This window comes from Microtus oregoni, unplaced genomic scaffold, assembly GCF_018167655.1.
Source record: "Microtus oregoni isolate MIOR12 unplaced genomic scaffold, Mior012 000005F_ref0000423, whole genome shotgun sequence".
NCBI lineage: Eukaryota > Metazoa > Chordata > Mammalia > Rodentia > Cricetidae > Microtus > Microtus oregoni.
In genome coordinates, this window is record NW_024543064.1 from 15,652,708 (window position 1) to 15,680,524 (window position 27,817).

A 27,817-nucleotide genomic window follows, 5' to 3' on the forward strand; every position below is an offset into this window, starting at 1 on the left:
AGAATCCCATGTAGCCCAGGCCGGCCTCAGCACTCCTTAAACTGAGGTCCACCTAGACTCCTGATCCTCCTGCTGGGATTACAGGAGTGTGTTAGTCATGCTTAGCTTCACATTCTTTCCTTTCTTTCTTTTCTCTCTCTCTCTCCCTTTCTCTCTCTTTCTTTCTTTATTGGTTTTCTGAGACAGGGTTCCTCTGTAGTTTTGGAGCCTGTCCTGGAACTCGCTCTTTAAACCAGGCTGGCCTCGAACTCAGAATTCACCAGCCTCTGCCTCCCCGAGTGCTGGGATGAAAGGCGTGCTTTAAAAAAAAAAAAAAAAGATTTATTATGTATACAGTGTTCTCCCTACATGTATGCCTACACACCAGAAAAGGGCACCAAATTTCATTATAGATGGTTGTAAGCCACCATGTAGTTGCTGGGAACTGAACTCAGGACCTCTTGAAGAGCAGCCAGTGCTCTTAATCACTGAGCCATCTCTCCAGCTTTTTTTTTTTTAATTAAAAAACATAAACACTAAAAGGGGCTGGAGCAATGACTCATAGGTTAAGATCACTGGCTGCTCTTTCAGGGGACCTGGGTTCAATTCCCAGCACCCACATTGCAGTTCACAACTGTCCATAACTTCTGTTCCAGGGGATCCAACACCCTCACATAGACATATATGCAGGCAAAATGCCAATGCACATAAATTACAAATAAATTATTAAAAACAAACATTAAATGACAAAAATTCTAGCCAGGTGTGGTGGCACATGCCATTAATCCCAGCAGTCTATGAGTTTGAGGCCAGTCTGGTCTACATAGTGAACTCTAGGACAGCCAGGCTATACAGATGAAACCTTGTCTCAAAAACAACAAAAGCTCAAAGCTCAAAGTTCTATCTTTTAAAAAAGTGAACAGGTATTTTTTTCTTTTCTTTTCTCTCTCTTTTTTTTTTTTTTTTTTTTTTGCTAAATCAATGAGCTTTACTGGGAGTTACAGTAATATGGGGAGAGTTGCTTATTACAGCACAGGGGACACAAAGGTAGTTGCAATCCTCAAACTCAAAATGAGCATGTGATATGGCTTATGAGTACTGGGCACCTGAAACACACTGCACACCTACAGGCACACCTACAGATTAAGGAACATCCTTTATTGGTGGTCCAGTTTGACCAATCCTGAGCTGCATGATTTGTCTAAGTTTTGACATTTCAGTTAAACATACTGAATCCTGTCAGTTTCAGGGATCTTGATGTAAACTGATAATGCTCATTTGTTTCCCGGCCATCCAGACCTGAATAATCAGTGAACAGGTATTTTTCTTTTAAGCATATTCAAAAGTCAGAGGCTGAAGTGCTGTTAACAGCCCCCATATCTACCCATTCACCCCATCCAACAGAACACACATGGGGTGCACTGCATTCTGCATTAAATCCAAACAAACTTAAAGGTGAAGTAAAGTCAAGTTGGAGAGATGGCTCAGTGGTTAAGAGCCATGTTAACTGGCTGATCCTCCAGAAGATCTGGGTTCAATTCGCAGCACCCACATAGCAGCTCACAGATGTCTCTAACATGGATTTGACACACTCACACATACATACCTTCACATGTAAGCAAAACACCAATGTACACAGAACATAAATGGTGTCCCTAACAGTGTTAAAAACAGCTCACAGTCAAGAAAATTATCATAAGGTGGGCAGCTAATATAGCAATACCTCAGATTAGGGAATTAGCAGCTGTTTTATTACAGGACTGCTGAAACTGGTCGATCACTCTAGAGAAAATGTTGTCTCAGCACTCAGGTGGTTGAAGAAGAGTTTCAAAATCAAACAGGAAATGCTCAGCTAAACAGTTGACTCACATTTGGGGACCTGCTCACCTCCAGAATGTGAGGAAACAGGTTACACTATCACTTTTAATTAAGAACTTTTAGACTTTCTTAGCTAAGGAACTGATGTAAGTCAGCTATGACAACCAAAGACCGCGCTGTGCTGGGTGCTCACTTGCAGTCTCAGCCTTGAGCAGCTGACGGGGTTGTTAAGCGTGAGACCAGACTGGACCCCAAAGCCAGTGCAGCTGGAAGAACTGAGGGACTGTAAAACTAAGCCTATGCACAAGCATGCAGAAGAGCACACACAGCCTCAAAAACACAAATATTTTTTGTTGTTTTGTTTTCTGAGCCAGTTTCTATAGTGACTGATATTCACTTTCGCCTAGATGGCCATGGACTATGGATCCTCTGGTTTTAGACTCCCAAGTGCAAACATTAGCAGACGTGTACCATCATGCACGCCCACCTGAAACAGAACTCTTCAGCTAATTTCATTTCTTGCAAAGCAAAGGGGGCTGACTGGACATAGGCAATATGCTTTGTTTGCTTGTGTGTTTGTTTGTTTTTCTAGACCAGGCTGGCCTCAAAATCAGAGATCCACCTGTTTCTTCCTCCCAAGTGCTGGGATTAGAGGTGTGTGCCACCACCATCCAGATTCAATTTTTTAATTTTGTGTGTACGTGCTATGAAGAGGACAATCTGCAAGGTCTGTTCCCTCCCTCTTCCACAGTGTGAATCTCCAGCCTGGTCAGTCTTGGCATCAGGCATCTTTACTGGCTAAGCCATCTTATGTGCCCTTTATTCAGTTTTTTTCCTTTCAAGTTTTCAAGCTCATTTCCTGGGAGCTATAGAGCTTGGTGACAGCTATGGACGTGGCTCCAGGTCAAAAGCCCAGTGCTGGAGACATCTGTGTGGGTGGTTTATACAGAGTGATGCTGTCAGAAAAGTTTCATTTTACTATTAACAGATATGTTGGCAGCATTCGGCCTTCCAGACCTGTCACAATGTACTCCAGTAAAGGTGGGGGGTGTGATTATGTATGAACAAATCCTGTCACTGCAGCAAAGTAACGAGGCCTAGAGATTCATAAATTCTAGCAAACACAGAGATGAACTAAAAATGACAGAAGAGAGAGATACCTTAGATGAAAGACAAAGTCCCAATCATTAAAAATGGCTCAGAACAGGCATGATGAACTGATCAGCACGAAACTTCAGAAAAACAAGTGCTATGTTAACAGGAGACACAGTGCGCTGTAGCAGAAACCTCACCAGAAAGTACAGTATTACCCACTGGGAGTCTCCAAGGGCTGGTAGAATGGATTCCCTGAAGGAAGACAGGCGAGCATCCAGGGAGAGAACAGCAAGTGGAAGGATAAGGCTACGAAGCCAGGCTAGGAAAGTCAACCAGCACACCAGAGGGTCTGGTTAAAAAGTGGAAAAGCTAAAGAGGTCGTGGAGTAGTCAGGAGCTGAAGACACCCGCCTTTAATCCCAGCATTTGGGAAGTAGAGGCAGGCTGGTCTACACACTGAGTTCCCAGGACAGCCAAAGCTACAGAGAAACCGTTTGTCTCTATTTTTAAAAAAACAACCAAAAACAAAAAACAAACAAACAAACAAAAACAACGAAAACAAACAAACAGGAGACCATAGAGAAGAAGCCAGACCTAATCCAACAGTAACAAGTAGCCACAAAAAGCCTTTCCGCAGAAAAAGAATCTATAACTGCTTCTCCAGACTCAGCTCAAGTTTCTCTAAGTTTTTTGTGCACCTTGTACATGCAGAAGCCCTTGGCAGCCAGAAGAGGGCGTCAGACCTTCTGTAACTGAGTTACAGGTGCCTATGAGCCACCATGTGGGTGGCTGAGAACCAAAGTGAACCCAGGTCCTCTGCAAGAGCAGTCAGTGCTCTTCAGCACTGAGTCATCTCCCCAGCCCAAGAACTCTCCTTTACCCGTGGTTTTGCAAGACAAGCTTTCTGGCTCTCTGAGCATAGGCTACTCTTCCAAAGGTTTCAGAACATCTCTATTTACCTTTCACCTAAGAGTCAAGCTGCTAAAAACACTTGACAGCATTAAAGCAGGAATTTGATTTAAAGCTTTCAACTCCTTGGAACAATTTAGAAAGAAAAATTCCTCATGGCAAATGAACTACTAAATCAGTAATCAGACTACTGGGACAAAGAAGTCAGCTCACTGTGGCAGCAGTGTCAAAGGCTGCCACACAGGGACCTCCTCCAGGCCTGAAGAGGCCATTCCTGGTACCATAAGGAATTCAAATTAAAAAGAAAACAAAAACAAAAAAAACTAAGCTAAGCTGCTTACCTACCCTTGCTTGCCAAATAAAGAAACAGAAAATAAAAATAAGAGTTGCGGCTCAGTGATAGAATCTATGTTGACTGGTACAGCTGAGGCCTAAACAGAACAGAGACAGTCCAGGGCCTTCTGTCACCAGGCTGCATGCTGTATCTTCACAGATCACCGTTTCCCACGAGAGAAGAAACAGTTCTGTCAAGACAGATGATCAGTATTTTGAGATGCCCAGTAGTGGGTTTCTTCACCGATGCAGTAAGTCAGATCAGGCCGAATTAGTAAAACCAGGTTTAATATGAGCAAAGCTGGGGGAAGAAAATAGGAGAGAAATCACATGGCAGCTCCAGGGACCAGAGCTCTGTAGGCATGATCATGAAGGATGATGTAGGCTCTGGGGGAGGAGTCAACCCTTGGAGGGTCTGGGCAGGGTTTGTGATGCCAATGTTGGGGTAGAGGGGCCAGCTGGAGATTCCCAACAACAGGGTCTCACTCTGTAGCCTCTGCTGGCCTGGGCGACCCTACAAAGACCTTACTGATCTTGCATGTATAACAATCTGTGCTTGGATTACAGACAACTTGTTTTTACGGTGGGGACAGAACACAGGGCTCCTGCATGCTAGGCAAACACTCTACCAACTGAACCTCCATCTCCAGTCCCAACTTTGTTAAAGAGTGTACTTAGAGGGCTGGAGAGATGGCCTGGCCGTTAAAGGCTATGGTCAACCAAAAAATAAAAGAATGTACTTTGCCAGTGGTGGTAGCATATGCCTTTAATAGAAGCACTCAGGAGACAGAAGCAAGTGGATCTCTGAGAGTTAGAGGTCAGTCTACAGAATAAATTCAGGGCTCCAGAAAAGTGGGGGGGAGGGGCGCAGAGCAAAGTAATAAGGTATAATTCCAGCTCCAAAGAAGGCTGAAGCAGGAAATGTGCAAGGTCAAGCTGGGCTACACAATGAGTCATTATCACAAGAAAACCTAAACTCCCTGTGAGGAGCTGTGTGTCTTGTCCCTTAGAGCCTGGAGGGATTAAAGTCTCTAAGAGTAGACAGGCTAGGCAACATTCAAGCAGGACAAGACATTGGCTTTGCAGCACAAAGCCTTCTAAACCAGTAATAGTGTGGCACAGTGATGGCTGTGAACTCAAGGGCCAGGCTGGTCTACACATCAAGGTCCAAGATGGACAGGGATATACTGTGAGAAGTTTATACCTAAGCAGGCTGTGAGGATGCCTGCTGGAGGCAGAAAGGGAGAATCACTAAGTTCAAGGACAGTTTGAGCAATGGCCTGAAACCCAAACAAAAGAGGTGCTTGCCTTTAATCCCAGTATTCAGGAGGCAGAGGCAGGCAGATCTCAGTGAGTTCGAGGCCAGGCTCATCTACAGAGTTCCAGGACAGCTAAGACTATGAGAGAAACCCTGTCTTCGCTCAGTGGAAGATCCCAGAGCCCACACAATGGCAGGAGAACAAACTCAGCTGTTCTCGGACCTTCGCTCCACTCACCCACCCCAAGAGGAGTCTTGAGGACTTAGTACCATTGTTCTTACCCTGTGACTTTTTTTTCAAAGCAGTTTCAGAAATACAAACAGTCCTAGAGGCAGGGCATGCTAACACACGCCTTTAATCCTGGGAGGCAGAGGCAGAGGCAGGAAGATGGAAAGATGGATCTCTGAATTCTAGGATTGCTTGGTCTAGGTAGTGAGACCCTGTCTCAAAACAAGCAAAAAACAAACAAACAAAAAACAAAACAGGCCGGGCGGTGGTGGCGCACGCCTTTAATCCCAGCACTCGGGAGGCAGAGGCAGGCGGATCTCTGTGAGTTCGAGACCAGCCTGGTCTACAAGAGCTAGTTCCAGGACAGGCTCCAAAACCACAGAGAAACCCTGTCTCGAAAAACCAAAAAAAAAAAAAAAAAAAAAAAAAAAAAAAAAAAAAACAAAACAGGGGGTTGGGAGGTGGAGGAATGTAAAGGTGCCTTATATACAACCCCTGGGTATGAGCCCCAGCACCTCACAGATAGGATGCAAACTTGGGCGGTAGACGGAGGAGAAATTGAAGGCCATCCTTGCCCACACAGAATCAGAGACCAACATTAGCTATGAGACTCGGTCTCCAAAACAAAACCCTAAAATAATTTCTGCAAAGAAAATATATAAGTTGGGCAGTGGTGTGGCATGCCTGTAATCTCAGCACTCAAGGCCAGTCTGATCTACAGAGATAGTTCCTGGACAGCCAGGGCTACACATGGAAATCGTATCTCAAAAAAACAAAACCAAGCTAGGCAGTGGTGGTGCATGCCTTTAATGCTAACACTTGGGAGGCAGAAGCAGATGGATCTTTGGAGTTGAGTCTATAGAGTGAGTTCCAGGACAAGCTCCAAAGCTACAAAGAAACCCTGTCTCAAAAAACCAAAATATAGCCGGGCGGTGGTGGCGCACGCCTTTAATCCCAGCACTGGGGAGGCAGAGGCAGGCGGATCTCTGGGAGTTCGAGGCCAGCCTGGTCTACAAGAGCTAGTTCCGGGATGGGCACCAAAGCTACAGAGAAACCCTGTCTCGAAAAACCAAATATATATATATATATATATATATATATATAAATTATATATATAAAATAAAAAACATAATAAAACCATAAAAAAGGACAAATGTAAAAACTGTGAAGAAACTGGAATCTTCATACACTGCTTGTGAAACACTGAGAAAAAAGTATTTTCTCAAAATGTTAAAGACAATTGCCACTTGACCCAACAATTCCCCTCCCTATTCAGAGTAAACAAGTGCACTCCTGTCTCCAGGAGAGCAGTTTACGACTGGCAAAAAGAAATGATCTACAGGTCCATCAACTAAAAAATGTTGCTGGACATGGTGGCAAATGCCTTTGATCCCAGGGCCTAAAAGGCAGAGGCAGGGACTACACAGTCAGACCTTATCTTAAAAACAAAAAATAGAAAAAAGCTGGGTGTGGTTGCATGAACCTTTATTCCCAGCACTGGGGGGGGGGGGGGGTAGAGGCAGGAGGGTTTCTGTGAGCTGAAGGTCAGTCTGGTTGACAAAGTTCCAGTACAGCCAGAACTGTTACACCACAGAGAAACCCACCCACCCCCAAAAGGAAAAAACAGCAATAAAAGGAAGGAAATAAAATGGCCAATGCGACCTGAAAGGGGATTCCTCTGCAGCAGAGTTTGCTAATCATTTGCAGGGTTCAGGCAGGAGGCAATCAACAGACACTAGACACTACATCACTTCACACCCACTGTGAAATCTGGGAGTGTCATTCATGTAACTCAGGTGCTTGAACAAGGCTCTGGGTTAGAGCTGCAGCACCAACAGAATGGCACATGCCTATAGTCCATCACACTCATAATTTCATAAAGTTACACTACTTACTAGCAGGACTGTAAATCTCAGGTAAGCATGTACAGGGTGTGCACGCACACCTCCCCCCCCCCCAGCCTGGACAGCCTAGTGAGACTTTTTCTTTTTTTTTGGTTTTTTTTTTTTTTTTTTGGTTTTTCGAGACAGGGTTTCTCTGTGGTTTTGGAGCCTGTCCTGGAACTAGCTCTTGTAGACCAGGCTGGTCTCGAACTCACAGAGATCCGCCTGCCTCTGCCTCCCAAGTGCTGGGATTAAAGGCGTGCGCCACCACAGCCCGGCTGAGACTTTTTCTTAAGGATAAAGAGGAACTACAAAAGGAATGGCTTGGGAGTTAAGGGTTTGGTTCTCAGCACCCATACAGTAATTGAAAACCCTTTTTAAAACCAGGCCTGATGCCATGCACTTTTAATCCCAGCACTTGGTATAATGGATTAAGTAAGATGCTGCGGATCCCCGAGTGGCTGCAGTGACAGAAACACTGCAGGTCCCTGAGCAGTGGCAGTGGGTCCCGAGAGCAGTCAGTCCCAGGCAGGGACTCAGTTCCCTGAGTGACTGGCTGCAGCAGGCCACGAGAAGAGACAGACAGATGGGCAAGCAACAACAAGACCACAACACAGGTCTCCGAAGGTAGCTGGTCCCAGGCATGGCAGGTGAGAGCCAGAGACATGGATAGGCATGCCATGCAGAGTGAGGTTGGATACTTATTTAGTGGGTTATGGAGGGGAAAAGAGAGAAGGGGAGAAGAATAAAGGGGGAGTAAGAGGAGAGAAGTGGGGAAAGGCAGAAGCTACCTCTTAGGGAGAGGGAAAAGGAAGGCTGCAGGCTGCAAGCAGGAAGATCTGCCTGCCTCAGCAGATGGGGAGGGAGTGGGCGGGGCTTGTTCTCTTAAAGGGACAGGACAGATCTGTCTGAGCTACAGTTTTAGGGCAGCCAGAACTATACAGAAATTCTTTTTCAAAAAAAAAAACAAAAGAATGAAAACAAAAAGAAACCCAAAATCTTTTTATTTCCAGTTCCAGGGGATCGGATGTCCCCTTCTGACCTCCATGCTTATCAGACACATTGATGTTGCACACAGGTGGTACACACACACACACACACACACACACACACACTGGTGGTGCACAGAGTTGGTGTATACACATGTGTACACACACACACAAGCAAAACACTCATATGCAAGAAACAAAAATATTTTCTCAAAAATCCTAAAACATACAAAGTCTCCAGCCCTACAAAAAGAAATAGGAAGCCAGACTGTGATGGCACACGTCTTTAATCCCAGCACTTGGGAGGCAGAGGCAGGCGGATCTGTGAGTTCGAGGCCAGCCTGGTCTACAAGAGCTACTTTGAGGACAGGTTCCACAGCTACAGAGAAACCCTGTCTCAAAAAGAAAAAAAAAGGAAAGAAAAAAAAAAAAACTTGGATACAATGGACTCTACTAAGATTTCCTACAACTTTCAAAAAGGATTGTTTCCAAGTTTAAGTGTATGTGTGCTGATGCGCGGGTATCCATAGTATTAAGCTGGCTTTGCATACCCTGGAGCTGGAGTTACAGGTGGTTGTAAACCACTTGATGATGTGGGTGTTGGGAAAAATTAGTTACCCCTCCAGGTCCAGAATGGACTCTTTATTTTATCCCCAATACCGAGAAATTGAACCAAGTACCTCAAGCATACAAAACAGCCACCCTACCCCCAAGCTAAACCTCCAAGCACTGTAACTGTACACTTCAAATGAGTACTCCAGAAAAGCTGTTTGAATTCCATACTGCACAGACTGATGTCATTCCAGAACTTTGAGAGGAGTCCAAGCTGTACTTATGAACAGATAGCTACCTGGAGATCAGAACGATGCCCCTACTTTACGTATATCTCAAATGAGGCAGCTCCGAGGCCATAAACTAAGGCTTTCGCATCTTCCGGACCTCCCTAAGCAACGGAGCTACTGAGCATGCCCAGCTCAAGACTAGCACAATCATTTCGATTCAACACACCAGACCAGATTGCAAGGTGGGAAAGAGAAAAATCACTCCAAGCCGATGGACTCAACGTAAACGAAGAGGGTCGAGAAAAAGAAAACCAAGCAAATTTGAGTTGCACCGCTCAAATTCTGACTCTGCAAAGTGGTGTGGAGTTCGGGTGCCCAAAAGAAATAGGTACCAGATCAAAGAGAGAGCCGGCCAATGAGACTGGGGAGCCAATGACGTAGGTTGACCAAGTGTTTTTTTCTAAAGCGGCTCTCTGCAAACTGATACTTAGGGTATCAGGCCTTCTCGGTGTGCAGTGACAGGAGACATAAACGTGACAAAGTTCGCTGCCGGCAAGTTCCTCTTTTACACACGGAAAAAGGCACAGTTGGGGCCAACACCGGCCAACCCTCCGGTGTTTACTACGCCCTATCTCCAACCATCTCCACCGCCATCTTCTAGATGAGAGCCCAGCAGCCGCATCACTCCGGAGGCTGCGAAGCTCGGGGAGTGCAAACCGAGAGGCGAGGCACCTGCACCGTGCACCTCCGTGGCAAGTCACCCACTCCGCCTCGGCCGCGTGGGAGCCTCACCTGCACACGCCTCGGATACAGGGCTCCAGCCAGATGCGGTAGGCGGTCTCGATGTGCTCCTGCGACACCTCCTCGGGCCTCACCGTCTCCGCCCAACGCCAGGCCGCCTTCTCCAGCTGCAGCCGGGGAGCCATGGCCTTGATCGAAAGAGCGCTTGCCGAAGCAGGCGGCCGCCGGCGCCTCCTCCGCCTCCGCCCTAACGGGCTCCGGCACCTGCCAGCCGAAAGAACCGAGTGCTCCCCTCAGCCGGAGGATCAGTCAATCACCTGCGCGCGCGCCACAGCCGCCGCGCCCGCCCGCCCGCGCCCAGCCTGCACGACCAGCCGCAAAGCACCGCCGCTGATACCCGACAGCCCCCGCGCCGAAGGACGTTGGAGGTGTACGCCCAGCCAGAGTCTGCTCATGCGTGCTCCCAGCGGGCCCCGCGCCGCAAGCACCTATAAAATGACGGGCAGACGACAGCAAAGAAGCTGCCCAAAGGCAGTTTGCCACGTCCTCTCCGCCATCGTGAAAGCTATCGCGCCTCAGCCTCCGTCCGCTACTCGGACGAGTGGGCGCCCGTCCTTGTTTTACATATTTCCCCTATTACTGTGACAAATTCACCAGAAAGAGTACTCAACGCACACCATAGGGCCGCTGGGACTGTGGGGTGGGACCTGTTAACAGTAGAAACCGGGTCAGTCAGAGACTCCAGAGTCGGCTCCCTGGAGGATGATTTAACTTGAGTCTGGGCGGATTCCGACTTCTTTCCCGAGCCCTTTGACGTCACGGGGCGTTATGTGCTGTGCCTGTGCAGGAACGCAACTACATTTCCCAGCCTGCACCGCGGTCTGCCTCTCGTGGAGTGCGAGGCATGCTGCGATTTGTAGTCTTAGAAGTGGGAAGTTCAGTGTTTGAGTTGCAGAGTGTTGAGGCGCACGCGCAGGTCTCTGGCGGGTATTTCTTTACTGTAAGCTGTCTTCTAATTTAGACGTCTATACTTTGACCTCTTAATTGTTTATGGAGGCTACACCCTAGCTCCCAGCTGTGAAACAGTGTCCTTTTTGCAACTCCTTCCCATTGAACCTAAGGGCTAAAACCTTCGCAGTGTTTTGTGACTGAACGGAGCACTTCCTACAAAAGAGAGGATGTTCTGGAATTTTAAACAAGCACTAAATTTCTTCGTAATCTGCTCTGCCCCCACCCCCACCCCAGTACCCTTGAACAGATCATTAGCTAATTTAACGAACGAAGGAAGGCAAGATTTGGTCCCTGTGGCTGAGGTTGAGTTTGGGGTTGAAAGTAGAAAACAAGGTGTGGTGAGTCAGGGCTGTAATTTATACTTGTGGGCCTATAGCACATAAAATGACTCTGTCTACACACACACACACGCACACACACACGTCCTGTCTAGGTGGTGACATTTAAAAACTGAAACTGGAAAAAATAACTCAGCAGTTAAGCGCACTGGCTGTTCTTCCAGAGGACCTGGGTTCAATTCGCAGCACCCACATGACAGCTCACGACTGTCTGTAACTCCAGTTCCAGGGAACCCAAAACCTGACAATCTTTACACAGACACACCACACATGCAAGCCAAACATCAATGCATATAAAATAAAAATAAATCATTAGGGCTGGAGAGATGGCTCAGTGGTTAAGAGCACTACCTGCTCTTCCAAAGGTCCTGAGTTCAATTTCCAGCAACCACATAGTGGTTCACAACCACCTGTAGTGAGATCTGGTGCCCTCTTCGGGCCTGCAGGCAAGCAGGCAGTCAGACCACTGTATACTTAATAAATAAATAAATCTTTGAAAAAAATCATTAAAAGTAAATAAATAAAAATAGATACATTCCTCTAAAAAGAGATTGAGAAAGAGGAGGAGGAGGCATTTGTAGAATTGCAGAGCTGGTTGGGTCCTGCCAAGGCCAGAGGTAACAAAGGCCTGAGCTAGGGCATTGTAAAGTAGGTGGTGTAGACGCTGAATTGCTAAACTGCTAATGAGCTGACCTCTATTGCTTTGCTCTATGCTAGTAATTGACTCCCAGTACCAGGTCCTGGCCGTTTCCTCTGCCAGCTGCCTCCCTGTCCCTGTTTGCACATGATGACACATTACTGTGCTGTCCACTACAGTATGCTGGTTTCTCTGATGTGGATAATGAAGTAGGCAGAATTTCTACAGAAGATACAGAAACCACAGAAGGAACAGGTTTAGGTATTTTGTTTTATTTTGTTTCTTTTGGGGAAGAAGTTGGCACAGGATTTCTTTATATAACAAGTCTGGCTGTCCTCGAACTCCCTTTATAGACCAGGCTGGCCTCCAATTCGGAGATCTGCCTGTCTCTGCTTCCCAAGTGCTGGGATTAGATGTGTGGCCACCACCTGCCTGAAGTAGCAGATTTCCAAGGGAGAGGAATAGAGAGCTGGAAGTGGAGCAATGGAGGGCAAAGAGTGAGCAGCTCGCACGTGAATGAAAATGAGGACATGAGTGCTTCCTAGGTATGGGCCAGCAAAGGTTATGAGGGAGAGGACAGCCAGAGGCATCTGGACTGGTCCTGATGAACCAGGCCATGAAAGGAGTGGGTGAGAGGAGCAAGGAAATGTTGTGTTGGGTGTTGGGTTCATGAGTGTCCATAGGATGAATGAATTTTAGCCTTCGCAGCCACGGGAGAGTCAGCCTATGGTGAGCTGACTGACTGTAGCTTTGCAAGGTTTTTTTGTTTGTTTGTTTATTTGTGTTTTTTTTTGTCGCGCATTCAATTCACACCTTTAGCAAGTCTATTTCCAGATACCAAAACGTCTGATCAGAAACTCCTGCAAAGACACAAAGGCCAAAGCAGTTTCTAGCCACAGGACTTCTCAGTTTGCAGAGTTGCCAGCAACCAAGTTTTGCATAGGCTTTGAAACTAACTGTAGGAAACTCAGGATAAGATTTACATACTTGAAACAGAAGGTATGGGTCACAAAAGGTAGCAGTCACAGGAAGCAGATCAAAGCCAACTCTGGAATCAAACCAGCTGCAGAGTTTTGCAGGAACTCTTGCTATGGATATGGGTGAGAAGGTTTTTATTGTAGTTATGAGGGAGAGGACAGCCAGAGGCATCTCTGGAAGGGTCCAGGCTGAACCAAACCACGAAGGGAGGGGAGGAAGAGGAAGAGAAAGCGAGGAGGGAGGGTAAATGGACCAAGCTGACCTTGAGAGGGGCCAACGAACAAGCAACCTCTCAGAGTATGCATGGTCAAGAGAGTGCATGGTCAAAATGGCTGGGGTTGGGGGAAGGGAAGCAAAGCCCAGCCCCTGGGCTGGAGTGGTGTAGGGTGGTGAGCAGATGAGGAGTGCCAGGAGAAGCTACAGGTACTGAGGAAGACTTACCCTGGGTTTCTGTGGGATCTGACAGCGACCTAAAAGCCTCATATGGACTGAGAAGCTCTGGACAGGAAAGTTGACTTGAAGATGACAAATATGGAAGCTTCCAGTCATGACAGCCACATACCAAACCCACTGATCTTACCGCTGTGAGACTCCAGGGGAACCCATCAGTAAACAGAATCTTCTATTCTATTCTCTAAAACCCCAAGACCACATGCACACAGTCTCAGCTTAGGCAGAGAAACTGTGGCCCTTTGGTTGTTCTGATGAGAACAAACCCACTTCTGAAGATGTCTGTTCATTTATTTCCAAGTCACTTCCATCAACGTGGATCCAACAGATAGGATCAAAATGCATTGTAATTGTGCATCAAAATCTCAATACATAAAAATTATACTCCAATATAATAAATTTATGAATTAAAAATAGAGGAAGGTTTACAGTTCAAATAGATGGCCTCTCAGAAGGGTCAGGAATGTGTGTGTCAGGACACCGAGGAGAAATCTGAGTCTGGGGCACATACTGCATCATGAATTTTCAATCCCTACTGGTCCTTTCTCCTCAGCATCCAAATGTGCAGGGTCTTCCCTCACTTAACAAGCCATCCCCTGGCCCTCTGTGGTACCACTTCCCTGTTCCCCTCTGTACTAAAACTACTGTAAAGAATTCCCCATATTTTCAACTTCCCTTCCAATTCTTCCTTAAACCAGTTCCAAACAGGTTTCTTTGCTGTCACACCCACAAAAAAATAAAATAAAATAAAAATAAACATTATCAAAAGACAAAATTCAACCAAGCATGATAGCAAACCTCTGGTATCCCATCAGAAGTGAGAGTATTGCCCCAAATTCAAGTCCTTAGATGACTTGATGTTCAACATAGCAATTTCTAAAACTGGACATGGTAAGGGCAGGGGAATGCTTGTACTGGCTTTGGAGTGTGACTCTCTCCTTCTCTAAATCCAAGCATGTTTTAAAAAAAATTCAGAGTCTCTGTCTCATAACAGAAGAGCCACCTGACTGGCAGTGGTTACAATAGGCACTGGATTTTTAAATTTTCCTGGGAAATTGTTGGGTCCAGGGAGGTCGTGCAAAGATGAGAACACCACCAAGTCTAATAAACCAGAAGCAAACTTTATTCCAGAGACCAGATCCTAGGAAAACCAGAAGCAAACTTAAAAATAAAAAATAAAAATTAAAAAAAACTCAAGGTCCAAATCAGGAGCAGAAGGAGAGAGAGCACGAGCAAGGAACTCAGGACCGCGAGGGGTACACCCACACACTGAGACAATGGGGATGTTCTATCGGGAACTCACCAAGGCCAGCTGGCCTGAGTCTGAAAAAGCCTGGGATAAAACCGGACTCGCTGAACATAGCGGACTATGAGGACTACTGAGAACTCAAGAACAATGGCAATGGGTTTTTGATCCTATTGCACGTACTGGCTTTGTGGGAGCCTAGGCAGTTTGGATGCTCACCTTACTAGACCTGGGTGGAGGTGGGAGGTCCTTGGACTTCCCACAGGGCAGGGAACCCTGATTGCTCTTTGGGTTGACGAGGGAGGGGGACTTGACTGGGGGAGGGGGAGGGAAATGGGAGGCAGCGGCGGGGAAGAGACAGAAATCCTTAATAAATAAATAAATTAAAAAATAAAAAAAATTAAAAAAACACCACGGGGTACAGAAGCTTATAAGCTAGCTGAGACCACAGCCAGAGATGGTGTTTGTTAGGCTGTGGCCAAAGGCCAGTTTCTGAACTCATCTTTTATAGTTAGAACATCAAGCATTAGGTCTGAACAAAGGAATTTTTACGATCTTACCCTGACCCATGGGTCAATCAACGAGACCCTAAGGAGGGGAGTGAGTTCTAACGTCAATGGGTAACTAGACAGCTATCATGAAACATGTTTTAGAGTAGATTACAGTGAAGGTCACTAATTGCAAGAAAACAGATGTCTTTAGCAATTAGTCAGAAAAGGGACTGCTAGTAATACTAGAAGGTTAATAAATTAGAATTAATTGGTTCTTAGGTTGAGAACTTAGAAGATAGCAGAAAGTTCTTCACACTATTTCAAGGTAAAACTCAGATACAGACTGCCATACTTTACAACCTCTATTATCAGAGCTCATTAGTCAAATCCATGTTTCTACCTTGTCCACTGTCTCTCCTGGTACCTCCAGGCAGTATATACTTCTATGCCTCCCCTTTAATGGTACCAGTTTTCCATAACAGAAACAGTGCCTAACCCAGAGGTCATGTATCTCTGTATCCTAAAGGTTAACTCAGTTCACATCTGTCGTTTATCAGGGATGGCCAGGACACTACTCTCAATTTGCAGGGAGAAGCTCTGGCCTTGTAAATAAAACAAAAAATTGTAAAATGGGATGACCTAAGCTGATGGAGGCTTCCCAAACATCTGAGAAAATAGCTTACTGTGAATGACTGATCCTTGATCTGCTGAGAAAGCTGCTGATAGTCTGCTCTCATTCTCCTAGACTTATAACTTTATATTTCTTTATTTCTACATTCTTATTTTTGGAATCTACATTTTTATTTTCTTATTCTTGGACTCTTCAGAAATCCCTCAGCCCCACTTTTGCTACTATAAAAACCTAACACCAACTGAGCTCTGGGCTCTTCAACCCCTCCAATATGTTGGACACATGTAGAATCTGAGTTTGCAAACTTGTGTAAGAATAAAGGCTCATTCTCTCCCCACTTCTCCCCTTCCCCCTTTTGTCTCTCTCCTCTCTCTCTCTCTCTCTCTCTCTCTCTCCCTCTCTGCTCTTCTCCCCATCTCCATTTCCCCTCCATAACCCACTAAATAAATATACAACCTCAAAAAAAAGGCTCTTTGATTTTACATAAAGGACTTGATCTCCTAGTTGGTTTTGGGGAGACTCCGTGATCTGGGCAAAACAATACTGCTGCTGGTGGATCTAGGAAAACAGTGTGCAGCCACCAATGCATTTAACTATGTAGAGACATCAGCTACTTTCTAGGAGTATGTTTGAATGATTACAGGAGGTATTAACTAACCACTTATTCTGTGTCCCAGTGGGGCAGACTAAAACCCAAAATGGAAAGCTTTATTTTAAATTTCATTGACCTTCAGAGCACTGAGTGTTGTGGGAATTTGATCCATTCTGGGCAATGACATTTGATAGTTGGGGTTGTAATGGTAAAATTAAAAATGCTGCAGGTCCCCAAGTGATGACAGTGGGCCATGTGGTGGCAGGCAGCGGGGACCTGAGAGCAGCCAGTCCCAGGCCAGAATGGCTGCAGGTCCCTGAGCAGTGGCTGATCCCAGGCAGGGAGACATGCGGCGTAGGCATGCAAGAGACAGAAACATGGATAGGCATGCCATGCAGAGTGAGGTTGTATATTTATTAAGTGGGTTATGGAAGGGAAGGGGGAGAAGAAGAAGAGTAGAGAGAGAAGGGCAGAGAGAGAAAAGGGGGAAGGGGAGAATGGAAAAAGGCTGCCTCTTTGAGAGGAAAATGGAAAAGAGAAGGAACTCGGGCTGGAAGCTGAAGATCAGCCTGTCTTGGGGGGGGGGGAGTGGGCATGGATTGTCTCTTAAGAGACAGAACAGATTATTAGAGAGGTGACTAGCCCTATGGGTGTAGTTTTTTTTCTGATACGTGATGGCATAAGAACTGAAGTGGGGTCTTTCTGTCTCTGACTTGGAAGGCGTTTGATATACAGTTTGGTAACAAGCTTTTCTCATTCTTTTCTGGTGGGCAAACAGGCAACAATGTTGCTTTTTCCTATACTTGTGAGTATGAAATTCCCATTTTATCCCTTAATAAGTCTTTTTTTTTCCAGACATCCGTGGATTTCTCACTTTACCAGGTGTCCATGTGGTCTGACCCCAAACGGCCCTGCTGGGAACTACAGCCCCGTGTTTAATAATGCACTCTCTGGTGGACTGAGACAGCAGGCAGGGAGAAAAGCTCTCCCCTGGGGGAGGGATCAGTGCTTGGCAGGCTGGGAGTTGGAGTCCAGGGCAACTCCCAGGTCAGGGGCTTCCAATCATCCCAGACTTCTTGGATATAAGGGTGTTAGAGGGTTGGGGTGATGCTCCCAACTTAATATTACAGAATGGAAACCAAGATACATGTTACCTTGGGTAAGTGGTTTTGCTTTTATTTTCACAAGAAAAGAAAAACTATGGATACCATCAAAATTAATAAAGACTCTATTTGATCAGGAGAGGTGTCTTTAATAAGAAGTGATAGTTCATCAACCAATGTGACAATTCTACATGTCAGAAAGAAAAGTTACCAAATAAGGATGGAGACAGGGTTCTGCTTTCTCTCTCTGTACAGGAAAACAGAAATACCCATCTTCAAGAAGTCAAAAAACCCGAGACATCTAGGCGTCTAAAGTAAAAAGGAAAATTATCCAAAAAAATTACCAAGAAAAAAAAATCTGACCTGGTGGTACCAATTCTCTACAGTGTAAAATCTCACCACTTAAAAATTAATATTTCTTTTTTCTTTTTTGTTTTTGTTTGTTTGTTTATTTTTCGAAACAAGGTTTCCCTGTAGATATCGAGCCAGTCCTAGAACTTGCTCTGTAGACCAGGCCGACCTCGAACTCACAGAGATCCTCCTGCCCCTCCCTTCTGAGTGCTGACATTGAAAGTGCGTGCCACCATTGCTTAGCAAGATTAATATTTATTAATCTCTCAAAAAAGTAAAGTCCCAACTAATTAAACATTAAAGCTGTCTTTGGAGTGTGACTCTCTCCTTCTCTAAATCCAAGCATGTTTTAAAAAAAATTCAGAGTCTCTGTCTCACAACAGAAGAGCCACCTGACTGGTAGTAGTTACAATAGGCACTGGATTTTTAAATTTTCCTGGGGAGGTGTATCATCCACAGTGATCGGGAATGACTGTACCACGTTTGACCTGGGGGCCTAGGAACTTCCTGATGGTAAAATGTTGCCTTATTTGTCTCTTGTTGATCTACATTCATTGGTTCAATGTCAGCCTTTGCCACATCTTCCACATACTCCAGAAGATTGAGGCTGTCTACTTTTATCATTCCCAGAGGAAACATTATTTCTAGGAATGCCTTGTCTACAATTCATTCTCAGATGTCCTATTATACCACCATTAAAAATTTGGTATTTTGATGTCTCTTTATACCTTTGGAAATTGCTTCTCCTACCCAAGCCTCAGTATTATAGTCAAATGACTCAACATTGGCTGTGTGCAGGATCCATTCATCCACTGGTGCTAATCTGATCTTTAAAGGCCCAAGTATCTTTTTTGCATTCTATGTTGGCATTTTCAAAAGCCAGAGATTCAATAAGTACTCATCTAGCTTCTGGATATGTTACCCCTATTTGTACAGCTTTAGTTAACCTTTGTAAAAAGTCACTAAAGGGGGGGGGAGCTGGAGAGATGGCTCAGTGGTTAGGAGCATTGCCTGCTCTTCCAAAGGTCCTGAGTTCAATTCCAGGCAACCACATGGTGGCTCACAACCATCTGTAATGAGGTCTGGTGCCCTCTTCTGGCCTGCAGACATACACACAGACAGAATATTGTATGCATAATTAAAATAAATAAATATTTTAAAAAAAGAAAAAAGTTACTAAAGGGTTCTATTGGGCATTGTATGATCTTAGTCATACAATTCTTCATGGTTCTTGAATCCTGTCCAAGCATTCAGGGCTGCTGTATAGCATAGAGACAAAATGTATTCATTGTAAATAGCTTGACTCTGTGGATCAGCATAACGGCCCTTGCCAAGAATTTGATCTTGGGAAGCTTCAAAGTCTTTGACTCTACCTTGCTGTTCTACAGCTTTAGCCTCCTCTCTCCAGTAGCACTTCTACCATAACCGCAGTCCATCTTCTAACACTGCTGAGACTAATTGAAGCCAGTCATGTGGAGTAGCCCTATTGCTTAAAGCCCGTCTTTACCATCTCCCTAACAAATGGTGAATGTATGCCATAAGGTACTGCCGCTTGCTAATTTCTTTTAGATCTTTTATACCTACAAGTTTCCATTTACATTCTACGTATCTATTTGGGTATCAAGTATTTGCTGACTTTTCAGAGGTAATAACAGGATAAGTAGCTAAAACTCTTGGTAAATCATCTCTGACTCTGAGAGGTACTGGTGATGCTAAACCCTTTGCCTGTACCTCCCACCTTGTTTATCAGTTCTGAAAAATTCCTCAATCGATTCAAATCTTTTCATCACTGTCTTTTGTAAAGTCTGAATCTCTTGACCTGTGAATATTTCTAGCAGTTGTAAGGCAGGTCCTAGATCAGTACCTGAAATACCTGAGACTTAGAATTACTAACAAAGTTAGTTAATTACTTAAAAGCAGCACATTCCCGTATGGAGGTTCGAGTTGGTCAGAATATCAAGAAACCCAGAGCTTGCAGGCAGTTGTGAGCTGTGAGGTTACTGGCCTAAGCTCAGGTCAGGCATTCGTGGATCTGAACTTAGAATGCAAGCCTGTGTTCCAGGTGCATGATTAGAGCCACTGCTCCCGTAGTCAGGCTCGGCCTGATCAGAGCAGTCCTGGCAGAAGCCAGAGAAGCTGCAGAAGGGTTGCAGCGGAAAGCAGTGGGTGGCTGTAGCTGGCTGAACCAAGCCAAGTGGACACGGGCTGGCGGTGGACCAGCCGAGCCAAACCTTGTAGAACTGCCGAGAGAAGTAGTTCAGCTGTGCGAAGTCCGTGGGGCCTGGGCGGGGCCCAGCAGTGGTGTGGATTCAGACCACGTTGGCGCCAATTTGTTGGCATATAAAAGAGTTCCACAATCGTCCGGAAGGAAGTATAACAAAGGTTTACTATTTGAGGATAAACTCACAGAAAAGGTAGCTAGCCATCTGCAGTCCTCGGCATGTGCTGGGAACTGGACAGGAATCCAGCAGCCAAGAGGCATGGCATGCTTTTCGTCTGCATTTATAATGCACGAGACCATGCCCAAAGTAGGCCGGTATCTTAAAAGTTATTGGTTGAAGGAGTTCCCACAGCATGGTTTAGAATGGATTGGAGTGTAAAGACCCTGGGGCAGGAACCCTTGGTTAGAAACTGAAGCAACACTGGGTCCCATGTGCCATCCCTTACACCCCCCCCCCCCCACAGAAGCCCAGCAGTTAAGCCGGATCTATGGCTCCCAGTTCCTGTCTGCCTTGTCTTCTCTCCAGCTTGGGGCCCCAAATCTCCACGGCAACCCTTAGATGCAATTCTGATCCAAAGGAAGAAGACTTAGAAGGGGGAGCCCAAAACATAGTGAGGACCTGAGGAGCTGGCCTTCCTGCTCATTGTGCCCTGTGCACTTCCAGGAGCAGCCAGGCCCTGCACTCCAGTTTCCCCAAAGACCCCCAAGGGGATTCCAAGGTCTTCCCCTGCTGGGTACAGAGCAAGGATGACTTTTCTTTGGCAGCTTCCCCAAAGGCTGTTCCTTCTGGGGACAATTGCTCTGGCTGTGTCTGCTCTGGGGACAGGTGAGTGGAAGAGCCTGGAAGGGGCACACCCGAAACTCTTATTCCCAGGTTTTCCTCAGCCAGCACTCACTCTGGTAGGCAGTCTCTTGATAAAGGAGGCTGGGTCTTGCTTAGTATCCTCAAGCCTATTTCAGTCCCTCTGAAGCTTCTAGAAGGATCCAGAGGCAGGGGTCTATGGGTGGGCAGGTAGCCCTTGGGTCTGGGGCTGTGGATGAGACAGTATGCACTGGGCATTCCTGCATCCTAGCCCCGATGTCACTGCTTCCACTCTGCTGTGTCTCCTTCAGTCAAGGGGCCAGGGGTGCAGTTCAGTGACAGCCAGGAATGTTACACAGAGAAACCTTGTCTCGGAAAACAAACAAACAAAAAGACGTATAAGGCCCCGGGGTTTCATTCCCATACCACATAAAAAAATTTAGAGCTGGGCAGGGGTGGTGCACACCTTTAATTCCAACACTCTGGTGGCAGGCACAACTCTATGAGTTCAAGGTCAGCCTGGTCTGCAAAGAGAGTTGCAGGACAGTCAAAGCTAGACAGAGAAATCCTGTCTCAAAAAACTTTGCGGGGGGGGGGGAGAGACACAGAGAGAGAAAGAATAGCCATGTGTGATTCCAGAGACCAGTACTTGAGCAGCCAAAGCATGTCATCCTTGCAAGAAGGTTGCTCTGAATAACTTTCTCAGTCAACTTTTAGAAGCTGGAAGGAAAAAGAGCTTCCCAGCTCTTTTCAGGCTGTCATTTATTTATTTATTTATTGATTGATTGATTTTTACAATACTAGATGTTGAACTAGAGCCTCCCAGGGATTAGGCACGTGCTCGCTCTACCTCTGAGCTACATCCCCAGCCCACTGCTTTCAGTGTTTAGGGCAGAGATTCACTAAATTACCCAGGCTGCCCTTGAACACCCTCTATAGCTCAGCAGGCCGTGGCTTTCATCCTCCTAGCTGGTGTTAATGGAACTGCTGCACAGCACCCTGCTACTCCTGCACAAATGGCTGAGGTGCCTATTTAACACATCATAGCATATTTGGCTCTCAGGCTCTCCCTATATCCCTCAGTCCCTACCTGTAACAGGGCCCTCCCGGCTGACACACTCCACCTCTACCCTGAACTCTCCAGCCCAGGAGGCTGGGCTACTCTTCCCTATGTAATCCAACCATTTTGGTTACCCATTTTCTTTATATTTTGGGCCTCCCGGCTGCTGCACCTGGCTCCCCTCTCACCCCTCTCACTTCCCTTCCTCCCTCCCCTCACTTGGCCTGGCTCAGTCTAGACTTGTCCACTCTGGATTCTCCCAGAGGTCCCTGCCTCTGGCTATGCCCTCCCATACGGCTACAATAACCTGTCTCCTCCACCATCCCTAGGAGCAGTCAGCCGCCATGTCCTTTCTTTTTTTTTCTTTTTTCTTTTTTTTTGGGGGGGGGAGGGTCTGAATTTGTAACCCATGCTAGTCTTAACCCACCGTTACGAAGAATTCTGTACTCCAAGAATACTGGTTTTACAGGCAGATGCCACTACCCTAGGGGCTGAAGTCCAAAGCTTTTGAATAAGGAGCTGTGTGGCTTAGAATTATCATAAAGTGCTCACCAAAATTCATCCCTGTTTTGCCAACGAGGTTCATAGAGGATGTGCGAGATGCTGGGATCAAGCATGGAGGGCGGGTCGGGGACAGCGTGATTATACCACAAGATCCCTGCTTTCTCCCCCTCAGCGGACCTGACAGACATGTGTGGACAGACATGGCAAGGGGATGCGCTGCAGCTGCGCTCGCACTCGGCTTCTCGCAAGTTCTACTTTGTGACTCCGAACACCGACTGCGTGCTGTGGATGCATGCCGCGACCCCTGAAGACAGGATGCGCTTCCAGTTCCGCTTCTTCCTGGTCTACAGCTTGTCCTCTGCCACCCGGATCACCGCAGCTACCGTGTCCACCAAGGCCACCCGGGCCCCCAATGCTTCCTCGCCCGACCCATGCGCACCAGGCTCCTACCTGCAGTTCTATGACGGCCCGCAGGGGGCGCCCCGAGCCCTTGGACCCCCGACCTGCGGCCTGACCATCCCCGCCCCGCTCACGTCCTCGGGACCCTGGCTTGGTCTGCGCTTGGTCACCAGGGGCCGCCAGCCCCGTGTGGATTTCTTGGGCGAGGTGACCTCTTTCCGCCTGGGTGGGTTGGGTTTGATGGTCAGGGTGAGGTGAGGAGAGTCAGAACAGAAGATGAGATGCTCAGACGGCGGGAAGGGAGGAATGGGGTCCCAGCTGGGGAAGAGTGCGTGTTATGGAACCAGTGAGGGACGAACCAATGAGAGAGATCTACAAGTCCTGCTTCCTTCTAGCCCTGACACACACTTCTGGATACACTTGGAAGCACACTCACATAGGATACCAGATTCACACTCAAACCATACCCATATTGCACTCACAATTAAATCACACACACACACACACACACACACACACCTCGCACACTCATCTTTTTTTTTAATTTATTTCGGTTCTTCAAGACAGGGTTTCTCTGTGTAGCTTTGGCTGTTCTGGTTCTTTTCTTTTTCTTTTCTTTCTTTCTTTCTTTTCTTTTTTTTTTCTTTTTTTCTTTTTTTTTTTTTTTGGTTTTTCGAGACAGGGTTTCTCTGTGGTTTTGGAGCCTGTCCTGGAACTAGCTCTTGTAGACCAGGCTGATCTCGAACTCACAGAGATCCACCTGCCTCTGCCTCCTGAGAGCTGGGATTAAAGGCTTGCGCCACCACCTCCGGGCCTGGCTGTTCTGGTTCTTGCTCTGCAGACCAAGCTGGCCTTGAACTCACAGAGATCTGCTTGACTCTTGAGGCTGGGATTAAGGGAGCCCAATTTGTCTTTGACCTAGAGATCTTTCTGTCTGTGCTCCTGAGGTCTGGGTTCACAGGCCTTCTTCAACATTATGACATTATGCCTGGCTCAAACCTAGGGTTTTGTTTTTGTTTTTTTTTTTTTTGTTTGTTTTGTTTTTGTTTTGAGACAGGGTTTCTCTGTGTAGCTTTGAAACTTGCCCTTTAACTCGCTCTGTAGACCAGGCTGGATCTGCCAGCCCCTGCCTCCCAAGTGCTGGGATTAAAGGCATGTGCCACCACTGCCGGCTTTTTTTTTAAATAAATAAATCTTTAAGCCAGGTGGTGGTGGCGCACGCCTTTAATCCCAGCACTCGGGAGGCAGAGGCAGGTGGATCTCTGTGAGTTCGAGGCCACCCTGGTCTACAAGAGCTAGTTCCAGGACAGGAACCAAAAAGCTGCGGAGAAACCCTGTCTCGAAAATTAAAAAAATAAATAAATCTTTAAGAAATAGTAAATTAAAGAGTCTGGGATGTGGCTTGCCCAGCTCAAAGAAGGCCCTGTGTTTGATCTCCAGCATTGCATAACTCAGGCATGGTGGTGCACCCTGTAAACACAGCAATTGGAAGGTAGAGGCAATAGGACCAGAAGCCAAAGGTCATCATCAGCTGCATAGCAAGTTCAAGAGCAGTCTAGGCTACCTAGTTATGAATTCAGTAGGTGTTAACCATCACACCACCACCCCAAGCACCATTACCACCACCAGCACCACTTCCACTATCACTGTGTTCATTGCCACCAGGATTGTACTGCTGTCTCCCCAGGAAACACCTTTCTCGTATGTACTGACAGCAGCCCTGTCCTGCCCCCACCCCAAGCAGTTCTGTCACTGTTGTAGGAGCTGGTTTAGGATCCTTACTCCCAGCTTCCCTTTTCTACCCCAGGGTTTTGCGGCACCTACTTCCGCTGTCGGAATAGTAGGTGTGTGCCCCGGAGCCTGCTGTGTGATGACAGGGACATGGACAACTGTGGTGACGGCAGTGACCAGGACACCCAACCCCCAGCCAGCTGCAGAGGTCAGTGACGAGGGTTGCTCGGACCCCACTGCATAGCAAAGCGGAGAGGCTTGTTGGCCCTACTACCCTTCTTCTGGATGGCAGGGCCTGAGTGGGGAGGTGGCATGGAGCAGGGAGGAGTATGGCCACAATGGTAGTCGGGTTAGAGACCAAGGGGGTGAGAGCCAACGAAACAGGAAGGGTCTAGTCCTGAGACCTTGGGAACGAGGCTGTTCTTCACAGGACCCGAGGGAGGACCTGTCTCAGTTATTTATTTCAGTTAATTATTGCCAGCCATTCCAATGACATCTGGGGTATGGCAGATGCTTGAGTAACAATAGCTAACTGATTATAACAGCAAATTTCATGACACCTTGGTTTCCTCGTCAGAAGGGGATGGGGGTCGTGACCCCTAACCTAGCAGGCACCTCAACTGTGAGTACTGTCAGTTGAGTGTGCCACACAGAGCTGACTCTTGCTGCTCACCCAGGTTGGTCTGTCCCGTGTCTTGAGAAGCAGCTCTAATTATAAGCCTGCTGAATAGGAGATCAGACCTCACCTCGAGCTGTGTGACCTTGGCCGGATGTTTTATTCCCTCTTTGTCCCTCATTTCCCTTATTCTAGGAATGCGTTGTAGGCAGAGTTTCTCTGCCTCTCAGCAGATGCTCCCAAATAGCCGTTCAGAAGCTTATTAATTATACATGCTCAGCCAATAGCTTAGGCTTGTCTCCAGCCAGCTCTTTTTTTTAAAAAATATTTATTTATTGTGTATACAATATTCTGTCTGTGTGTATGCCTGCAGGCCAGAAGAGGGCACCAGACCCCTCTACAGATGGTTGTGAACCACCATGTGGTTGTTGGGAATTGAACTCAGGACCTTTGGAAGAGCAGGCAATGCTCTTAACCTCTGAGCCATCTCTCCAGCCCCCTCCAGCCAGCTCTTACAACTTAAAATAACCCATTTCTAGTAATCTCTGTGCTGCCCCAAGGCACGTTTATCTCATCTCTGAACTTCCCTTGTGGCTTCTTCTGCATCTGGCTCATGACTCCCTGACTGAGCCCTTTCTTCTTCCCAGCATTCTCCCTGCCCCCCAATTCCTGCCTAGCTATCGGCCCATCAACTTTTTATTGACAGCGAGAGCGACGCATCTTCACAGTGTACCGAAGGATTATTCCACGGCAGTGGGGATTGCAGAGGAGTCTCATGGGGCGTGACACTGCTGTGTCCTGTGAAGGGGCTCTCAGAGTGCTGTTACTCTCACAGGTCCTTCTCTGGTACCCACGCAGACCCTGAGAATGGAAGATGACAGTTCCAGGCCTCCGACTCTCCTCATGGCTCTTGGCTCTGCAGCGGAGAGGACCTCTCCAGCAAGCCTGGCATCCATCACACAAGAAGTATTGGAAGGTAGCTGGCGTCTGGTGATGAACTTCTCACATTCTTCTACCAAGATCCTACTTGGCTCAGTTAGGAAAACGCTTGCTGCACAGAGTGAGAACTTGACTTTAGATCCCACCGCCTGAGTATAAAATCAGGCTCAGCGGGGTGGATCTGTAACCCCAGCACTGAGAAAGTGAGTCTAGCCCAAAGGGCAAGCCTTGGGTTCAGTGGGAGAGACCTTGTCTCAGATGGCAAAGAAGACCTTGTCTCAGGTGGCAAAGAAGAGAGCGAGACAAGGAAGCCTCCTGGGTTGGAGAAATGGCTCAGAGGCTAAGAGTGCATGCTACTTTTGCAGAGAACCTGAGTTTGGTTGCCAGCACACAGCTGGGCAGCTCACAACTGCCTGTAACTCCAGCTCCAGGGGAACTGATGCCTCTGGCTTCCAAGGACACCTGCATGCATGTGCAAATGCCCACCCCCCCAGCTAAAAATAAACCTTAAAAAAATAAACCTCTCTGGGCATGGAGGACTATGCCTTTAATCCCAGCTTGGCCTCGAACTCACAGAGATCCACCTGTCTCTGCCTCCCGAGTGCTGGGATTAAAGGCTTGTGCCGCCACCACCCGGCAAAATAAATAAATCCTAGAAAATTAAGAAAAAAAAAAGATAAAAAAATGGAGGGCTGGCAAGGAGGAGTAAGCCTGGCAGGCTGACTTCAATCTACAGACTCCACATAGTCGTCCCTGGACCCTCAAACCCTCACCCCACCATAATATTACTTAGGATACACATACACTCACACATACACAACACACACACACACACACACACACACACATCCCATCTATGTGATGTCAGGACATTAGGTCTCTAGGTGGAAGCTCACTGGACTCTCATTCCTCCCACAGGTGCTTGGATCCGGTGGGTGGCTCTGGCCTCCTCGATACTGTTGACCTCCACTGGCCTCCTCTGGTGGTGCTGCTGCTGCCCGGGTTGGCTGGGTTGGCACCCAGGGGCTCACAGGCTCTGTCTCAGATGCTGCACATCCTACGATGCTTGCCACCTGTGTCCTGGTCGGGTGGCTCCTGGGGATCTGTGGCTGAACTGGCCAGCTCTCCAGAGCCAGGGAGGCCATCCTTAGGGGGCTGTCTGGGGCCTGACAGGCCTGAGCTTCAAGTTCTGTTGACTGGCTTACTTGGAACAGGTCACTCGGCAGAGTAATCAGGCATGCTTTGCTCTTAATTATCCCTTATTGTCCAGCACAGTAGCTTCCATGCTGGGCTTTGCTCTGAGTGAATACCTTTTAGAAAACAACAGCTGGCTACCTTTGAAGTGGGCAGATGGACTCTAAACAGATGCTGTAGCATGAACAGCGAGGCCCAGGTGGGTAAATAACAGACTAAATATCACCACCTATGACCACGTCAGATCTAATCAGAACACACTGATACAGGGGGTCTCTCCAGGTCTGGGGATACAGTGCAGGACTTGTCTAGCATTCACAGAGCCCTGGGTTCTATCCCCCCAACACCTCATAAAGCTGGATATGGCAGTACACACCGGTCATCCCAGGACTCAGTAGGAAGAGGCGGGAGCATTGGTATTCAAGGTCAACCTCAGCTACATAGCAAGTTCAAAGTCAGCTTGGTTACAGGAGACTCTGGTTAACACCAAACCCCCCTAACAAACAAA

General features: G+C 47.0%; 2 protein-coding genes across 3 annotated transcripts in view; one reads left to right on the forward strand and one right to left on the reverse strand.

Moving 5' to 3' along the window:
• The window catches only part of Usp48 (ubiquitin specific peptidase 48), a 70,543-nt gene extending 60,143 nt beyond the window's left edge, over positions 1-10,400 (reverse strand). For both annotated transcript variants that reach the window (XM_041651339.1, XM_041651338.1), the window contains exon 1: positions 10,067-10,400. In XM_041651339.1, coding sequence (XP_041507273.1) covers positions 10,067-10,200 — 134 coding nt within the window. In that variant the 5' untranslated portion in view covers positions 10,201-10,400. The remainder of the gene's footprint in view (positions 1-10,066) is intronic.
• Positions 10,199-27,266, forward strand: Ldlrad2 (low density lipoprotein receptor class A domain containing 2). Its single transcript, XM_041652704.1, has 5 exons — positions 10,199-10,616; positions 22,603-23,055; positions 24,637-24,768; positions 26,012-26,152; positions 27,034-27,266. The coding sequence occupies exons 1-5, from the start codon at positions 10,199-10,201 to the stop codon at positions 27,264-27,266; spliced, it is 1,377 nt and encodes a 458-aa protein (XP_041508638.1).
• Positions 27,267-27,817: the final 551 nt, after the last annotated feature.

Coding starts and splice junctions, on each gene's coding strand:
- Ldlrad2 (XM_041652704.1), top strand. CDS start 10,199: ATGGCCTTGATCGAAAGAGCGCTTGCCGAAGCAGGCGGCCGCCGGCGC. Junction 24,769..26,011: donor ACCCCCAGCCAGCTGCAGAG/GTCAGTGACGAG, acceptor TTACTCTCACAG/GTCCTTCTCTGGTACCCACG. Junction 26,153..27,033: donor CACACAAGAAGTATTGGAAG/GTAGCTGGCGTC, acceptor TTCCTCCCACAG/GTGCTTGGATCCGGTGGGTG.